General features: G+C 44.6%; 2 protein-coding genes across 2 annotated transcripts; both read left to right on the top strand.

The window, feature by feature from the left end:
• The first annotated feature begins 1,505 nt into the window (after positions 1 to 1,505).
• LOC132206883 (histone H1-like) lies at positions 1,506 to 2,306 on the top strand. Its single transcript, XM_059641990.1, has one exon. The coding sequence runs from the start codon at positions 1,506 to 1,508 to the stop codon at positions 2,127 to 2,129; it is 624 nt and encodes a 207-aa protein (XP_059497973.1). The 3' UTR covers positions 2,130 to 2,306.
• Positions 2,307 to 11,981: 9,675 nt separating this feature from the next.
• On the top strand, positions 11,982 to 17,966 carry LOC132206861 (late histone H2A.2.2-like). The gene has a single exon (XM_059641973.1). The coding sequence runs from the start codon at positions 14,932 to 14,934 to the stop codon at positions 15,322 to 15,324; it is 393 nt and encodes a 130-aa protein (XP_059497956.1). The 5' UTR covers positions 11,982 to 14,931; the 3' UTR covers positions 15,325 to 17,966.
• The last annotated feature ends 1,388 nt before the right edge of the window (positions 17,967 to 19,354 follow it).

Here is a 19,354-nt window from a genome sequence, read left to right as displayed (position 1 = left end):
GTATTTGCAGAGTATGTAAGGCTCGAGTCAAATAGAAAGGATGGATAGGGGTCAAGATCCAGAACGTCAGCTTTCATTTCCCTAACATGCTGCTTGACCTGCTGTATTCATTCAGTTCCACACCGTGTTTTCAATGGATAGGCTGGGGCTTGTTTTCACTGGAGAGTAGCATGTTGAGAAGTCATCTTCTCACAGTTTGTAAAATACTGACGGGGTGAGACAGAGTTAATGGTCGTTGAACTTTGTTTGGGATGGAGGGAATAGAAAACCAGGGCGGACACTTTAATGTTACAGGCGAGAGATTGAAAAAAAAAGACACGAGGGGCGTTTTTTAAACATAGAACACGGAAGGATGTGGAATAAACTACCTGTCGAAATGGTCGACGTGGCTATAATGACAAAACGACTTTTGGAGAAGTGCATAAACACGACAGTTTTGAAAAGAAATAGGTCAGGGACAGGGAGATGGAACTAATTCAATTTGGTATTATACTCGGCATCGACTGTTTGGACTGAACGGTCTGTATCCTCACTCTCTGACTCTGTATGGGAGGAAAAAAAAACAGAGACAAGCCATTGAGTTGGATGATCTGCCATTTTCATGGTGAGTGGGAGGAGAGGTTTGAAGGGCTGATGGGTGTTATTTGCCCAGCTGCTATTCTTTACGTTTCTATGAGTGTGATTCCCAGAAACGATGTTGAGTATTGTCACTGGAATGAAAAAAAAACTGATCTCGGTGATCAATGTAACTTCAAACCAGATGATTGGCTCTTGCAGCTGAATATGCAGCAGAACGAATCTCCGGCGCACAGACCTCGGAGAGTTTCACAATTACTGAGGAGAAAAACTACAACTAATTCCCTGGGTACCGGAGCACAGGCTGAAGGGGGGAGAAAGTACATCCTCCCACAGGTACATTTAGAGATATTTCTGCCCTGTGACTGTATGGATGTGAATATTGAGTCAGAGAGACTGTCGGAAAAGGGCGGGCGGGATAGTCACACGTAAATGTGCTTGTGTGTCCGCTCATATCATGATATTTCCACGTCTCTCTTGTGCAAATCAAAAAGATTTTCATTTCAAATCATCCCCCTGCTCCAACACTCAACGTCAAAGATAGAATTCAAGGCAATATATTTGTTGATTTCAAGATTTCAGTCTAAAAATGATGATAATGCCAGCGCTCAGCTCAGACAGCGCGATCAGTGCAGCAGCAAAAGGCGTTAAAATCGACTACGGAGCCGTCAATTCGAGTGAAAACCTTTCGGCCGCAAACCTTCCCGTGTCAGGATCAGGAACGATCGAGCCTGGCTCTCTGGAGATGCGGAATTGCAGAGTTTCTGCCGAGAGAGAAACACAGACAGGCAGCAGGAGCAGGGAGCTGAGGGCAGGTTGTCTCCGCGCCGTCCGCTCGCTGCCTTTAAGTTGCTCAGTGCCGCCACCAGCAGCTTCATTGCTGACCCAGTTCAGTCTGACAGAGAGAGATTCAGCGCAGAGTTCCCGACATGAGCGACAGTGCAGCCGCCGAAACGGCTCCTCCAGCCTCCGCCAGCACCAAACCCAAGTCTCCCAAGAAGAAGAAGGCGGCGGCTCCCAGGAAGAAACCAGCCGGTCCCGGGTTGGGCGAGCGGATTGTGAAGATTGTCGGGGAGAACAGCGATCGGAAGGGGACGTCTCTGGTCGCTATAAAGAAGGCGCTGCAGAGAAGCGGGGTCAATGTGGAGAAGCAAAATGTACAGATCAGGATGGCTGCCAAGAGGTGCCTGGCGAAAGGCTCCCTGGTTCTGGTGAAGGGCCAGGGCGTCTCCGGCTCCTTCAAACTCGCAAAGAATCCAGTCAAGGCAAAAGTGGGAAAGAAGGCGAGACCAGCAGCAGCCGCCAAGAAAGCAGCCGTGAAGAAAACAATGGCCAAGAAGGTGGCAGCGAAAACATCCCCAGCCAAGAAAGCGGGCGGCAAGAAGGCAGCAACGCCAAAGAAAACGGCGAAGAAAGCAGGGCCGAAGAAAAAGACTCCCGTGAAGAAGGTGATAAAGACCAAGAGCCCCAAGGCCGCAAAGCCGGCCCCGAAATCGAGGAAACCGAAGGCCAAGCCCAAAGCGAAAGTGACCAAGAAAGCAGCAAAGAAATGAAGCAGTCGGTGTAACATGTAACAAACTGAACCCAAAGGCTCTTCTCAGAGCCGCCCACATCTCTCCGCAAAGAGCTGAGCCTGGATCGAATGATCCCTGAAATAACATGGTGCAGAGCTGGATGACCACAACAGGCCAAGCAGCATCAGAGGAGCAGGAAAGCTGACGTTTCGGGCCCAGATCCTTCTTCCTGCTTCTCTGGTGCTGCTCGGCTCGTTCTGTCCATCCGACTCTACACCTTGTTATTTCAGATTGTCCAGCATCTGTAATTCCGTCTATCTCAAATGATCCCTGTCCCGGTTCCGAGTGCAGACACAGCATAAACTTGAATTGATTCGAGTAACTTAAATATCACATTTCCGAGAGCAGAGACTGAGAATGGGGATGGTTTCACATGGGGAGGGTCACTGGAACTGCATCTGTCTATTTGATACCACGACTTGTAATTCTGCCCAGACACAAATCTTACATAATGCAGTATATGCATCTCATTAACCCTTCCGGGAATGTTAATTTGTTTACTTTTGATGATAGGACCTCTGGCGATGTTTTAACGGTGTATTCCTCCCATTTACCTGCGAAAGACATTTCAGGCAGTAATTACAAATTGTGTTCGGAATGCTCACAATCTGGGAGAAATAAACATGTGCCAAAAAAGGGATTTTGCAATTAATCGCTTTGAAGATGTTTAATTCGGCGTGTTTGATAAGATTGATTAACTACGGTTACACAGCCGGTTGATCAGTTTGCCTGGGCTGTATCAAACTCGGCGCTTCCCTCCTGCCTGTTGCAGACAGATCAGGCAATGATCCCGTGTCCTTTCCGCGCTGTGCGCAAGCTCGGTTTGAAACAATTGGTGTTAGCAGCGCATGCGTGTTCCTTACTCCCAAACCACCAAGACGCTGGTAGCTGACGAAAGGAGCGCATGCGTGAGACCCTCCCCCAGCGCTGGCATTGAGGAGTGTTGACTCAGTGAGTGGAAGAGGTTTGTTTGAAACAGGCCGCAATGGAGAGACCAGCGCCCAGGGAAGCGAGGAAACAGCGGGCTCCTTCCAGCAGCGCATCGAGATGTGAGTCTGGGGCACAGAGGGCGGCTCAGTTCAGGGAGAACCGGGGGCTGTTGGTAAGAGGCGGAGAGGAGCAGGAACTGGTCCCGAACTTGGAGTGAGCGGCTTGGGGGCGGGGAGAGAGAGGCCTTTCTCGGGCTGTGTGTGGGCCTGCTGAGGGAGACACAGCGGCAAGAAGCTGCTGCTGGGGATCAGTCTTGTAGCTTTTAGTCTTCTAAACACTGATGGAAATTCATTGTTTGGCTGCTGTTTCACGCTGTTAGTTGCCAGTTGTGGGGTTTCCTATAAAGGACGTAGATTGGAGTTAACAGATTGTACGTCTCGGGGGGGGAAAAACACATTTGAAACAGCGGCTGCCGTTCTCTTCAACAGTGTGTTGGGATCTGGGAACATGAGCTGTGTCAACAGTGCAGCATCTTCAGGTCGCACCTCAGATGGAGCTTTGCAATTATTGCTCAGTTTCTGAATCTCACTCCGTTGGTATCGAATTACATATTTGAAAAAAAATTCCTGAGACAAGGAGCAGCTCGATGTAAGAATGGAATCAGACTTGTGTTTGAATTGATGCCCTTTAAAGAAAAGACTGTGTCAAGAGAATTCTATGCTGTGGTCCAACAGGTTTATTTTGGAGTTCTGTTGCTTTGGGAGGTGAAGTTCAAGAAACGAAACACCCTAATAACTGTTGACTGAATATATGTTAATCTGATATTGTCAAATTTGGCTGATGTTGATCTACAGGACATAACTCTTCTGTCTTCCTCCAGGAAAGTACTCGAAGAAACAATATTTCCTTGTTACAAAGCCAAGTGTGAGCAGTTGCTTCTAACTAACACCAGGCATGTTCCTGCGATCAGAATGGAGAATATCTTTTCCATAGTCAGAGTGGATTGGATCAGACTTGTATTGAGCTCAATTTCCAGAGACTTGTCCAAGGAAACAACTAACCAAGCACAACTGAGGAAAGGCAAGTTTATTTTTTTGTTTTCATTGTCAATTGACATCATGCTTGTTCCAATTAATATCACTTGTAGCCCATTAACATTCACATCATGTTTGAAATGTTAACAGCTGACTCCTTGTTGAAAGTACTGAAAACAGGAACTGAATCAAGTTTGCATTTAGGAAAGGTATTTTATAATATCTCAAACCGGATAGAGAGACGACTCCTGCCACCCCTTTGATCATGACCCTGCTCCAATCGCCAAAACAATATCATCTCCCAGACCATCCACAACCTCAGCACCTCAGGTACTCTCCTGCCAACAGCCTCTGACCTCATCTTTCCCCAACGCCATGTTAACTGTTTCTGCCGTATCCCCAAAATCCACAAACTCGACTGCCCCGTTGATGCACACTGTCTCTCACGCTCCCACTTTCTGCAGTCAAATTGGGTGGCCACGGGTACCCGCATGGGCCCAAGCTATTCCTGCCTCTTGTAGGATACATGGACCAGCCCCTCTTCTGCAGCTACACTGGCCCCACCCCCACCTCTTCCTCCATTATTTCGATGACTGTATCGGTGCCACCTCGTACTCCCACAAGGAACTCACAGTTCATCCACTTTACTAACACCTTCCACCCCAAGTTTAACTTCACCTGGACCATCTTAAGTACATCTCTCTCCTTCCTGGACAAGTCAGTTTCAGGAAATGCAAACAAACAGGTAACTAATTCAAGCCAACCGACTGCCACAGCTACCTAGCATACACCTCCCCTCCCCTACCTTCCTGCAAGAATGCCATCCCCTATTCCCAATTCCTTCCTCTCTGTTTCATCTGCTCCCGAGATGAGGCATTCCAATCCCGGTCATTGCAGATGTCCTTGTTTTTCAATGACTGCCATTTCCACTCCACAGTGGCTGAATATGCCCTTGACCTCATCGCTCTCATTTCTGCAACTTGTCCCTTAGACACCCTCTTCACAATAACAACAAAGACAGAATCTCCTTTGTCATCACGTATCACTCCAACAAACTCAGGATTCAACGCGTCTTCCTCCGCCACTTCTGCCATCTTCAATCTCACCCCACTCCCAAGGACACTTTTCCCTCCCCAACCCTATCAACCTTCCAGAGGGACTGCTCTCTCTGACTCCCTCGTCCACTCCACACTCCCCATAGCCCCACCGCCCCTGGCACATTTCACTGGAACCACAGGAAGTGCTACACCTGCCCCAATATCTCTCCCCTTATCTCCATCCCAGGTCCCAAGAAAACCTTCCATGTTAAACAGATGTTCATCTGTATGTCCAGTAATACATTGTGTTGTGTCCACTGTTCCCGATGTGGCCCCCTCTACATTGGGGAAACCAAGCGGAGGCTTGGAAACCACTTTGTTGAACACCTACGCACACGTCGTGACAAACGACTGCACCTCCCCAGTCATGAACCACTTCAACACCCCCTCCCACTCGTTGGACGACATATCCATCCCAGGCTGCCTCCAGTGCCACAACGTTGCCACCGGAAGGGTGCACGAGCAGCAGCTCATATTTCACTTGGGAGCCCTGCAGCACAATGTTCTCAACCAGGGCTTCAAAATCTGTCCACCCCAAACCCATCCAGCATGTCCCTGCCTCCTTGACCTGTCCATCTTTTCTCCAACCAATCTGCTTCTCCCACCTCACTGATCAACCCCCACTGGCACTTCGGCCTACTAACCTTAGCCCTGCCTCCTTGACCTGTCAGCCTTCCCTCGACCTACATCTGACCTCCCTCCCTACACTTACCGTTACTGGCTCCAGCCCTGCCTCCTTGACTGGCCATCTTCTCTCCACCTATCTGGTCCTTTATCCACCTTTCGTCATCATCTCCTCACTTCTCTCTATTCATTGCAGAGTCCCTTTCTCTTCCCCCATTTCTGACAAAAGGGTCCAGTCCAAAAATGTCAGCTCTCCTGCTCCTCTGCTGCCTGACCTCCTGTGTTCATCCAGCTCTACACCTTGTTACCCCCTCAAAGGAAGACATCATGTTACATAGTTTGAACAACCACGTCTGACAAGGAGCAAATCACTACTGAGCACATGCAGACACATAGACAAAGCTGCTGACTGAGTCCCAAATATGCTCATTGTATCAACACATAACATACAAAGACTGGGTATACATTGTTGTCATCCACACTGCAGATAACAGAAGCAAATACATAGAAAATGTTTACAGCTCTGTTTTAAGAAAAGCAAGAGAGTCTGCAGGACAAAAAAATAGACAAAAACAAGCACCTTACAATTCTGATCCCATTCAGCCAGCATTCCATTTCAATAAGTGTGCCATGGCAGTATACGATTTGCCAACCCCAACCATATCACAACGTGATTCTCAATGTGTTCACCTTCAGGAATAGAAACCATATTTTCCGTCTGTCTTGCAAAATTTCTTTTTTTTTGGGTGGGGTGAAGCATTGAAGTGAATTTGGCAACTAAGTTAAACAGTTTTCTACAGTGTCACTTGTCCCTCCCAATGAAATATTCCAGAAACACGCAAGAAAACAGAATGCTATTTCTTCACGTTAGTGATGTAATCATCATTTAAAGCAACGAAGAATGATCCATTTAACTAAATCTTGTAATTGTCAAATTTTACTTTCTCACCAAGTTCGACCATATTTAATAAGGTTAAATCTTCTCCACTGTAAGACAGAAAATACAAGTCCTTTTTCTTTCTTCATCCCCACGACAGCGCATTGTCAGTGTATTGCTGATGCCATGTGCCATTGCACAACAGAGCAGGGTTCTGTAATATCCATGGTAGTATAATTAAGTGAATTAGCCGATACCCTTCCCTGTAGAAGGAACCTCGTGGTCATTCAGCTGAATACAGTTGATTTGTTGATTGCCTTTTTCCTTTAGACTCAAAGAAAGGAATGCCACATCAATCTATTCCCTCAGCATTATTCACAAAATTCTGTTCCTGTGTACTCAGAAAAGCTGATGTCACCTTGAAGAACAGCCCTTGATACAATTTCTGTCAGTTAGACTCTGCTCTGCTCTGTTGGAGTTACAAAACCTTTTGCTTTTACATTACACAATCCATTGCACAAAACAAATGCATGGAGCAATAACTGACAGGTACAGGCTGATAACTGCACTCCTACGTTCTTAAAGCAGAAACTGACAGGCTTGGGCTGATAACTAAACTCAGAGATTCACAAAGCAGCAGCTGGCATGTACAGATTGATAACTATACTTCGATATTCACAGAGCAGAAACAGACGGAGAAAGATTGACATCTGTACTCTTATTCATGTATTCATTCAACATTATAGGTACAGATTTCTAACTCCACTCATTAACACACCGAGCAGTAACTGACAAGGAGAAATTATTTATATTTCAATACCAGGACTGGCAAATCCAAATTGCTAAGCACATTCACAGCACACTCACTGGCTGATAGGGAACGATTGATAAATGTCCGGAAATAGTCACGTAACAGAGACTACTACTAGTTACAGATTTATAACTGCACACTCAGACACACAGAGCTGAAACTGACAGGGACTGACCGGTAAATGGACTTGGACATTCACGTGATAGTTACTGACAAAACATAGAATGTTACAGCACAGTACAGGCCCTTTGGCCCTCGATGTTGTGCCGACCTGTCATACCGATCTCAAGCCCATCCAACCTACACTATTCCATGTACGTCCATATACTTATCCAATGACGCCTTAAATGTACCCAAAGTTGGTGAATCTACTACCGTTGCAGGCAAAGCGTTCCATTCCCTTACTACTCTCTGAGTCAAGAAATTACCTCAGACATCTGTCCTATATCTTTCACCCCTCAATTTAAAGCTATGCCCCCTCGTGCTCACCGTCACCATCCTAGGAAAAAGGCTCTCCCTATCCACCCTATCTAACCCTCTGATTATTTTATATGTTTCATTTAAGTCACCTTTCCACCTTCTCTATAATGTAAGTCCCTCAGTCTTTCCTCAAGACCTTCCCTCCATATCAGGCAACATCCTAGTAAATCTCCTCTGCACTATTTCCAAAGCTTCCACATCCTTTTTATAATGCGGTGACCAGAACTGTACACAATACTCCAAGTGCAGCTGCACCAGAGTTTTGTACAGCTTCACCATAACCTCTTAGTTCCGGAACTCGATCACTCGATTAATAAAAGCTAAAACACTGTATGCTGCCGTAACACCCCTGTCAACCTGGGTGGCAACTTTCAAGGATCTGTGTACATGGACACCAAGATCTCTCTGCTCATCTACACTACTAAGAATTTCACCATTAGCCCTGTACTTTGCCTTCTGGTTACTCTTACCAAAGTGCATCACCTCATAGTTGTCTGCATTAAAATCCATTTGCCACCTCTCAGCCCAGTTCTGCAGCTTATCGATGACTCTCTGCAACCTACAGCATCCTTTGTCACTATCCACAACTCCACCGACCTTTGGTGTCGTCTGCAAATGTACTAACCCATTCTTCTACGCCATCATCCAGGTCATTTATAAAAATGACAAACAGCAGTGGACCCAACACCGACCCTTGCGTACACCACTAGTAACTGCTCTCCAGGATGAACATTTCCCATCAACTACCACCCTCTGTCTTCTTTCAGCAGGCCAATTTCCGATCCAAACTGCTATATCTCCCACAATTCCATTCCTCCGCATTTTGTACAACAGTCTCTTGTTGGGAACCTTATCGAACGCCTTGCTGAAATCGATAAACACCACATCAACCGGTTTACTCTCATCTACCTGTTTGGTCACCTTCTCAAAGAACTCTAAGGTTTGTGAGGCACTACCTTCCCTTCACAAAACCATGCTGACGATCCCTAATCAATTTTATTCTTTTCTAGAATATAAATCCGATCCCTTATAACCTTTTCCAACACTTCACCAACAACTGAGGTAAGGCTCACTGGTCTATAATTACCAGGGTTGTCTCTACTCCCCTTCTTGAACAGGGAAACCACATTTGCTACCCTCCAGTCATCTGGCACTATTCCTGAACTTTTGATCACAAATCTATCATATCTACACAGCAAAAACTGACAGAAACAGATTAATAATAAAACTCCCAGTTTCATATTTGTTTAAACTGACAGGTACAGTTTGATAACTATCAGATTTTCACAGCAGAATCTGACAATAACTGATCGATTACTAAACTCAGATTGACAAGCAAATACAAAACAGGTATAGACGTGACAACTACACTCATGCATTGACCACCAGCAACTGATGTGTAGGTGCACAACTACACTCATTCACATGGCAGTAACAGAGAGCTACAGCTTAATAACTACAGTCACCCACCTGCATTACAGTAACTGTCAGGGGCAGGTTGATAACACTCACACATTGATGTGACGGAAACTGACATGTACTGATAATAACTAAACCCATCTATGGATACAGCAGAAACTGACAGAGACTGATAATTGCACTTCCATTATCATTGCAGAAACTGAGATTTATAACTGCACCCTCTCATTCACATGGCAAAAACTGAGTGTACAGATTTGATAACCATAGCCACACATTTGTATTGTAATATGTGACAGGGATGGGATAATCCTTCCTGCAAAATATTATAAGAAAGCAAGAGAACAATGTCATTTGTTCAAATGATCAATATAGCTTCCCCCAAAATCCCGATATCCTGAAAATCTACAAAAACCTGACTGGGTCCTGGTGATTCGGCCACCTTTTTGGGTTTTTTTTCCTGCCTCTGACACCACCTGTTATGTCATGTGGACTGTTTTCAAGACATCCATATTTATTTCCCCAAGTTCCCGAGCCTCCACAAGGACAGAATGATAACTAAACTCATGTTCACTTAAAAGAAACATGGGGAGAGAATGCTCATTACTCACATTCACAAACTTGAAACTGACAACTGCAGATGAATAACCGCGCTCAGATTTACAGAGCAGAAGTTGATGGTGTCAGCACGATAACTGCTCTCGATACTTTGAGAGCAGAATCTGACGGTGTATGTTCATAACAGAACTCTTACTTTCACCTTGCAGAAACTGACAGGTATTGATTAATAACTGCACTCAGATTGACAAAGCAAAAACTGACAGGAACAATTTGATAAATACACTCTTAGCAGAAACTGACAGATCAGTTCTCTCATGGTGACATTGTAAAGCAAGAAAAATTGGTAACTGCCATTATATACGGCATTGCAGAAATTGACAGATACAGGATGATAACTTTCAACACATCAACAAAACAGTGGAAGAGACAGATTGATAACTGCATTCCAACATTTTTTTTTGAAAATTTATTGATGGGATGTGTGTGTCACAGACTATCCTTAATTATGCACAGAAGGCAGTTCAGTGCCAACCACATTGCTGTGCGTCTGTGATCACATGTAGGCTAGACCAGGGAAGGATGGGAGACTTGGTTCCCAAAAGGATGTGAGAGGACCTGATTTATTTTTGTGGAGAATTGTCACTCAACTTTTCTCTTAGTTTATTGTTGAATTTTAATTCAACAATAATCTGCTATGATGGGACTTGAACTGCGGTCGCAGAATCATATCTGGCTGTCTGGAATAATAGTCCAACAACAATGCTATTAGACTATTACCTTTTCTGCTCACATTCACAGAGTTGAACCTGACAGTTATGGATTGGTAACTACACTCTCAAATTCACTGAGCTAAAAGTGACAGAATAGATTGGTGACCGCACCCTCATAAACAGAGGATGCTGACAGGAGCGGATTGATAACTGTATGCACAAATACACATTGCAAAATTTGGCACATACAAATTGATAGATGCACTCGCACATTAGAAACCGGAAACTGATGGACAGAAGGTAATAACTAATTAATTAATTAATAATTCACAGCAGAAACCTAGAGGTATAATCCTGATAATTACACAAGAATATTCACTGGGGAGACACTGACAAGGTTCAGATTGATAATGACAATCTCATTCATACAACAGAAATTGGTTGGTACGCACTGAAAAGCACACTCTCATAATTACAGAACAGAAACTGACAATCACAGACGGATAACTACATTTTCATATTCACATGTCTGAAAATGACTGTTACGATTGAATGAATATGGTTGCATTTTTACAAGCAGAAACATTCAAGGTTACGCTAACAACTGCACCCCCACATGCAAAGCTCGGAACTGACAGGTAAAGATGAAAAACCAAGCTCGCGTGTTGACATAGCAGAAACTGAGAAGCGAAGTCTGAAGCCTGCTCTCTTCCATTCAGATAGCAGAAAACAACTGGCACAGATGGATAAGTATACTCACCTTGCAGACACTGACACGAACATTCCCACATCACCAACAATCAGGTAAAGACTTACAACGGCATTCTCATATTCACAAAGCGGGGGGAAAAAAATAATCACAGTCAAGTCCAATTTGATAACTTCTCAAATAAACACAGGGCAGAATCTCACAGGTCCCCGTCAGTCTCTGCTGTGTGAATACATAAGTAATTTAACAAAGGCTCACCAATGTGTCAGACATGAATAGATCAACAAATAAACTCATATCCACAGACCCACTCACTTTGTGTACTCCCATTCATGGATCTGGACACTTAGTTTGTTCCTGGACTTCACTCAATTGGTATGGAATTAACAAAAAGAAAAATCACAAGACAAAGAAGCAGCTCAGAGCAAGAGTGGAATCAAACACCTAATTCTGTTCAGATTCCTGGCTTGAAATTAAATATCCTAATGATTATTAACTGAACATTGCATTGATCAATGAAATATCATTGAACTTGGCTGATGTTGATTTACAGGAGGGTTTTCTTCTGTCTTCCTCCAGGCAAATACGTGAGGGACGAAGAGAAAGTAATATTCCCTCGGTACAAAGCCAAGTGTGACCAGCTGCTTCTAACAAATGGAAGATATGTTACCGCTGTCAGAGCAGAGAGCATCCTTTCCACAGTCACAGAGCAGATTGAGTCAGACACATATTGAGGTCAATTTCCAGTGAGAGTTGTTCCAACAACACAGAGGAAATAGAAGTTTTGTTTTTTTTCCACCATTCACAATGCACACCTGCCCAGTTCGAACAAATTTCAGCATTGTGTTTTGCGAGATCTGCAGCTCGGATAGTGGATAGTTGAGCTGGCTTGCTTTTCTTCATACAGTTCATCACCATGCTCGGTGGTATCATCAGTGGAGCCTCCAATGAGTCAATGTTATTCCACTCCCAGTGGAATTTATACTGTATGGTCCATTATGGTGACTACTGTCATTTCTGGTTTTGATCTGTCTGAGTTTTCATATATGGGGTCCGATTCTATAATCTTGTTGATTGAAGTATGCATGGAAAACCATACCAATCGGAATTCCTGTGTGTCTGTGTTTGGCTTGGGCTACCATGGTTACTTTGTCCCATGTTAACCTGATGGCCTTTATTGTCTGAATATGATACATTGAGACAACCAAGGCCATCAGTTAAAATGGGACAAAGTAACCGTATTTAAAAACAAAGAACTGTGGATGCTGTAAATCAGGAACAAAAAACAAACTTGCTCGAAAAGCTCTGCAGCTCAGCAGTAACTGGTTCTGAGGAAAGGTTACTGGACGCGCAAGGCTAACTCTGTTTTTCCCTTCACCGATGCTGCCTGTCCTGAGCTTTTTCCAGCACCTTTTATTTTTGTTGTATAAATTAACCATAGCAGCCTAAGCCAAACATAGACATGTACAGGAATTCCTAGAGACATTGTTCTCCACACAAACATAGAATTGGACCCCATGTATAAACCCATATAGATCAAAATTGAAATGACAGTACTCAGCATAACAGACCTGACAGTGCAAATTCCAAGCAGAGGAGAATAACATTGCATCATCAGAGGCTCCACTGATGATGTCACCCAGCATGGTGGCAAAACGTCTGAACAAAAACAAGCCAGCTCAGTGACCAAGTCAACAAAGTCACATTTCTGCATTCACATCCCATTGACATTTACACCATTTTTGAAGATGGACAGACTGAATACTCGTCCAAAATATACACTCAGAAACTGAATCTAATCTCCATTAAATCAGTCTGATAACAGCTACCACATAACAAATTGCATCATAACAGAATATTACTGGCTGCCAAAGTTCAGCCGTGTTGACAAATAGAAACTGACAAGCATGTGTTGATATCTCTGCTGAATCATTCACCCTGTAGAAACAGGCAAAAAACAGGTTGACACTCTCTCATATATGGGGGAAAAAAAGTTTGCTAAAAACCATTCTCAAATTCACATTTGAAAACTGATATGTACAAATTAATATTTATGCTCACACACCAAACTACACGTACCCAAATGATAACTATGCTTACATATCCACATCATAGCAACAGAGAAGAACGGATTGTTGATAACACTCCAGTTTCACAGCATAACTTCACAGGTCCAATTTTATAAATGCATTTAAATATCCACAGACTTAACAGTTTTTTTGCGGTGCAGTGTGATAATGGTAGTAGATTCACCAACTTTAGGTACATTTAAGTCGTAATTGGATTAGCATGTGGACGTACATGGAATAGCGTAGGTTAGATGGACGTCAGATCGGTATGACAGGTTGGCATACTATTGAGGGCCGACGGGCCTGTACTGTGCTGTAATGTTCAATGTAACGACACTCCAGATTTCAGAAGCAGATTCTCACAGGTACGTACTGATTATGAACTTCACGTGTCCATGAAGCAGAAACTGACAGGAACAACTTGGTAATAACCCTCCCAATGTCATACAGCTTGAACTGACAGGTACACTTTGATAACTACATGCATATCAACAGTGCAGTATCTGACACCAATGTATTGGTAACTACACACATACACAGTCTCTCACACACACTCACTGAGCAGAAAATGAGAAATATAAATGGATAACTAAACAGACATATTGACAGGCTAGATGGATAACTCATATCTTGCAGCAGAAACTGATAGTGACACTGATTGAAGAGCCTAAGTGGGGGAGAGAGAGTAAAATTGTCAAATCAATAGAAAGCAAAAAGCACTGGTCACAGTACATCAGTGCTCGTCTGTGACCGAGGTAATCCGAGTAAAACTGATACCGAGACACGCTGGCAGGTGTCTGAGGAATGTATGAATAGTTTGGGCCGAGACCCGTTGGAGATTTGAAGAAGGACGTCAAACCTTTCGAGGAAACAAAAAGTAAGGGTCTTGACGGAACAGGCAATTTAAAATAGTGTCTAAAGATGGTGCGCACGATTAATGCTCTTTTTCAGGAAAAAAACAGTTATCGATTGGTTTACTAACATATCGAGGTGTTTTTGAAATGTGAAATGAATATGCAGGTGCAGATTTCGGCCCCTTTTTACCGCTTGCATTTAAGGTTTTGAAAATCCGATTCAAGGTCAGAAATGGACATTCCACACGGTTCGGGAATGCGGGAAAGTGGGATGAAGTCAAATATACATTCATAATCTTGAAGTAAATTTCATCACGCATTCTATTCTGTTAAACGTCCGAGTTTTCGTTAAATATTGGCGGGCTTTTCGAGTTTGAAAGAAAGCGGTTGATGATTTGGCGCCGGGATTTTCCGGCCTCCTCCCCGGGCCCTCTCCGGATTGGTGAGGGACGCAGAATTCTGATTGGGCATTGAAACGACATTAGGAGATACTGAACAATGTGACCAATCAGCAATGGCCGCACCCCCATTCCTCCCGAAGGCAAAAGAGGGCGCGATGTGGAAGCATTGCAGCATCTTTGTGAAAGTGTTTGTGAGACTGTGGCTATGTCTGGGAGAGGAAAGGGCAGTGGCGGGAAAGCTCGGTCGAAGGCGAAGTCCCGGTCATCCCGGGCTGGGCTGCAGTTCCCGGTGGGCCGTGTTCACAGGCTCCTAAGAAAGGGTAACTATGCTGAGCGTGTGGGTGCCGGAGCGCCGGTCTATCTGGCTGCGGTGCTCGAGTACCTGACGGCTGAAATCCTCGAGCTGGCCGGGAACGCGGCCCGGGACAACAAGAAGACCCGCATCATCCCCAGGCACCTCCAGCTGGCCGTGCGCAACGACGAGGAGCTCAACAAGCTGCTGGGAGGTGTGACCATCGCTCAGGGCGGGGTGCTGCCTAATATTCAGGCCGTGCTGCTGCCCAAGAAAACCGCCGCTGGGGGCGCCACTAAAAAGTGAAGAGACCGTTTTGTAACCTGATAATCCAAAGGCTCTTTTCAGAGCCACCCACAACATCAGTGAAAGAGTCTCAGACCTCGTTTCTGTTCGATTGATTTAATTTTAAATATACAGAGCCTGGGACTTCGCAACGTCAAATTTCAGTCACATCATTCATTGATCCTGTAGTTGTCACGGTTCGATAGAAAATGAAATCCATCCTGCTCCTCCTGATTTCGGTAATATTTCCATTCAGAGCTGGCAGCCGATGAGCAGGAAGAAGTTATGATGAGCTTATTATAAAATTACAATGTATAACATAATTGGAAAACAGAATAATCGTTTTGCAAATACGTTTTCCAGTCCCACTGCTTGTTGTTCACTGCCAATTTCACATCTCCCTTAATCGCATTCGAGAAAGCGAAAGTGACCCGGGGCACCACGTTGCAGGGTCATTTGCTTTTGATAATGAACGGCCACTGACCCTCTGCGCATTAATCTCAGGTGCAGCTCATTTTCCTGCCTTTGGTATTATCGAGTCCTCACAGTATGGAAGCAGGCCATTCGGCCCATTGAGTCCCGACTGACACTCTGAAGAGCATCTCTCCCAAAGTGCCCTTCCATATCCCTGTCACTCTGTCTTTCTCTGGACACACTGGGCCCATAGCATAGCCATGCCACATAAAGTGCACATCTTTGGACTATGGAGGAAACCTCAGCACCTAGAGGAAATTCTCAAAGACACTAAGGCCACCCACCAGCCTACCTTTTATCCTGGGAGAAGTAGCCCTGGCCTGTACAGCTTCTCCCTGAAGCTGAGCCCCTTACAAATCTTTTATGAATGTTTAAGCTTAAAGTAAAAAAAAAGCTTCTCGTCAATCTGGCTGTTCATCATCTTGAAACCTTGGATGAACTGTCTAATCCATTCCCTACAGCAGACCAGGAGTGCAGCATCAAAAGTGGACGACCAGGGCTGTTTCAGAAAATTCAGCGGAGAAGGCTTCAGCAAATCCATCAAAGATACCAAGAGGCAGGACTGGAACAGTTTAGTGGCTCCAACCAACCAAACTGAGCAAAGCAAGATAGTGGACAAAGACAGTTCCCACCCTGATGCTGTCTATGCTTGGTTTACACAGAATGCCAGCAGCGTGGTGTCCACTGCCCCGCCAGGCCTCAATGCACCTGTTCTATCGGTCACTGCAGTTGTCAGATCCGTCTTCCTGGTGAGAACACCCAAGGAAAGTAACAGACCTGGACTGAAGCACCAACTGTGCATGTAATTACTGTGGGGAGGTACTCTGACATCTTTGATGTCTCCCTCTGACAAGCTGTACTCTGCACCTGCTTGAGAAGACGACCATTATCCCAGTCCGAAAAACCACATGCAGTATGACTTCATCTGTACTGCCCAGTGGCTCTGGCATCCAAAATCATGAAGTGCTCAGAGATGCTGGTCATGGCCCACTTGAACTCTCGACTTTCAGCCTGCCTCAATCCCTTGCAATTTTCCCACTAATGCAACAGGCCCACAGCAAGATGCCCTTTTCCCAGCCCTGCAATCATCCCTGGAACATCTGGGCAACAAGGCCACCTACAATCAGGCTTCTGCTCATCAATTACAGCTCAGTCTTCAACACCATTATCCCTGCAAGACGGATCTCAAAACTCACACCTCAGGCTTGGCTCCACCCTGTGCAACTGACTCCTCAGCTTCCTGAAACACAGACCACAAATCGAGAAGATAGGCAACTGAATCTCCTCTGCAAGGACATTCAAACACTGCAACCCTCAAGAAAGCATTCTCAGTTCCCTACTGTACTCCTTGTATACTCACTATTGTTGTCAAATTCTGAATGAATGCCACCTATAAGTTTGCTGTTGACAACACGATGATGGGATGGATAATAAATAATGATTATTCAGATGACAGGAAGGAGATGGAGGGTTTGGTGACGTGGTGCAATTATAAAAAGAAAACTGAAATGTTCACAAAACAAAAGAACTTATAATTGGCTTCAGAAGGAAAAGAGCAGAACACACCCTCAGGTCCATCAACAGAGCAGGGTGCTGAGAGTGTCAATTTCCCAAGAGTTACAATAACCAACAACCTTCATGGGACTTCCCACATAGATGCAATGGTAATGAAGGCACAAAGGCCTTGTCTTCCTGAGGCTGCTCATGTATTTGGCATGTTACTCATGCACCATAGAAAGCATACTGTCTGGGTTCATCAAGGCCTGATATGGAACCTGCTCTGTCCTGTTCCACGAGCAACTATGGAAGGTTGTGTTCACACCCCACACCGTCACGGCACCCAACTTCCCAACCATGGGCTCTCGTTGCTGTGCAAAGCCTGAGACATCAAAATCCATCCAACCCCAGTGGTGGCCTCCTACAACCTCTTGCATCAGGCAGAAGATACAGAAGCTCGAACACCCACACCAGCAGGTTCAAGAACAGATTCTTCCCTGTCATTGTTAGACTGACGAATGGAATCTTAAATTTCAAAAGTGTTGATCTTGCCTGCATACATCCTGTGGAGTGTAACGTGTATGCCTTATCATTTCCATTTTTCACATTATGACCTGAATGTGCTTACTGATTATGATCTGGCTATACTGCTCGCCAACAAAACCATTCACTATTTAGGAACATGTCACAATAAATCTAACTAAATTCCTGTAGCAGAGAGACCAGAATTGAATGCATTATTCCAAGTGTTCTAATTCATGCCCTGTAAAGCTGCAACTTGTCCTCCCAACTACTGTTCTCAATATACTGGCCAAATTTTCCGAAGGATACCATCAGCAACAAATGTTGAAACAGAAGTTAAACAAGATACAACCTTATTTTCAAAAGGCTGAAAAAGCCACCCCAGTGCCCCCTGAAAGAAGTTTTGTACAAGATGTGATAATGTGATAATGGGCCAGTTGGAGGTTTCAGTTCAGTGGTGGTTAATGCAGCTAAATTGTATGTGTTCAAATATCATGAAACAAAAACAAAAATGGCAACTTCTGATCAGGTTCCAGTTTCACAACTGATTTTTCTTTTTGTGAAGAGAAGGTGTGTGGCCAAGATATTGTCAATTCACACATTCTTTCCAAGCAGTTTTAAAAGGCAATCATTTCACGTTGAACATCTGTCTCTGCCTCAATTATATGAAAAGAGCACGTCCTTAAAAACAAGACACATTGCTGAATTTACCTTCACCCACTTGTTCAAAATGTGGGAAACTGGCATATTTACTGTCAACCCCTCATGCCTCCAGTAGCTTGTGAGCAGGTGTCAGCACTAGAAACATATTCAACCCTAATCATCAAAGCCCTGAAGCCTGCATGCATGTTACATTTATTATAAATACAGAGGTTAAAGCGGTTTGAATTTGTTCATCAGATTATTAGCATCACTGGCTCGGCTAAACCACCTGTAATTGCCAGAGAGCCATTATATATAAGTCAATATCAGTGATGGGAGTGTGGAGTCACACCTAAAAGGGAGAGAGAACATAATAAACTCCAGTCACTCATTGTTCAGCCACTTCCATTTGCTCAAGTTGCTTTTTTTGACTCCATTTCCAGGGTGACAAGCCTTAGTGGGGTATGGACCATGTGCTTCACCCCTGGCAAACAAAGCAATTACCATCTATTTAAGTCAGAGAAAATGGGAACTGCAGATGCTGGAGAATCTGAGATAACAAAGTGTGGGGCTGGATGAACACAGCAGGCCAAGCAGCATCTTAGGAGCACAAAAGCTGATGTTTTGGGCCTAGCCCCTTCATCAGAAAATGGGGGCTGGGGAGGCAATTCTGAAATAAATAGGGAGAGAGTGGGAGGCAGACTGAAGATGGATGAAGGAGAAGATAGGTGGAGTAGCGAGTATAGGTGAGGAGTTAGGGAGGGGATAGATCAGCCTGGGGAGGATGGACAGGTCAAGGGGGGGAGATAAGGTCAGTAGGTAAGAAATGGAGATGTGGCTTGAGGTGGGAGGAGGGGATAGGTGAGAGGAAGAAAGGGTTAGGGAGACAGGGTGGGGGCGAGCTGGGCTGGTTTTG

This window comes from Stegostoma tigrinum, chromosome 44 (genome assembly GCF_030684315.1).
Source record: "Stegostoma tigrinum isolate sSteTig4 chromosome 44, sSteTig4.hap1, whole genome shotgun sequence".
NCBI classification, from domain to species: domain Eukaryota; kingdom Metazoa; phylum Chordata; class Chondrichthyes; order Orectolobiformes; family Stegostomatidae; genus Stegostoma; species Stegostoma tigrinum.
This window is presented reverse-complemented; position numbering and strand designations above follow the sequence as displayed.

What these genes read in the sequence shown, in the direction of transcription:
- LOC132206861 (XM_059641973.1), top strand. Translation starts at nt 14,932, where the DNA reads ATGTCTGGGAGAGGAAAGGGCAGTGGCGGGAAAGCTCGGTCGAAGGCG.
- LOC132206883 (XM_059641990.1), top strand. Translation starts at nt 1,506, where the DNA reads ATGAGCGACAGTGCAGCCGCCGAAACGGCTCCTCCAGCCTCCGCCAGC.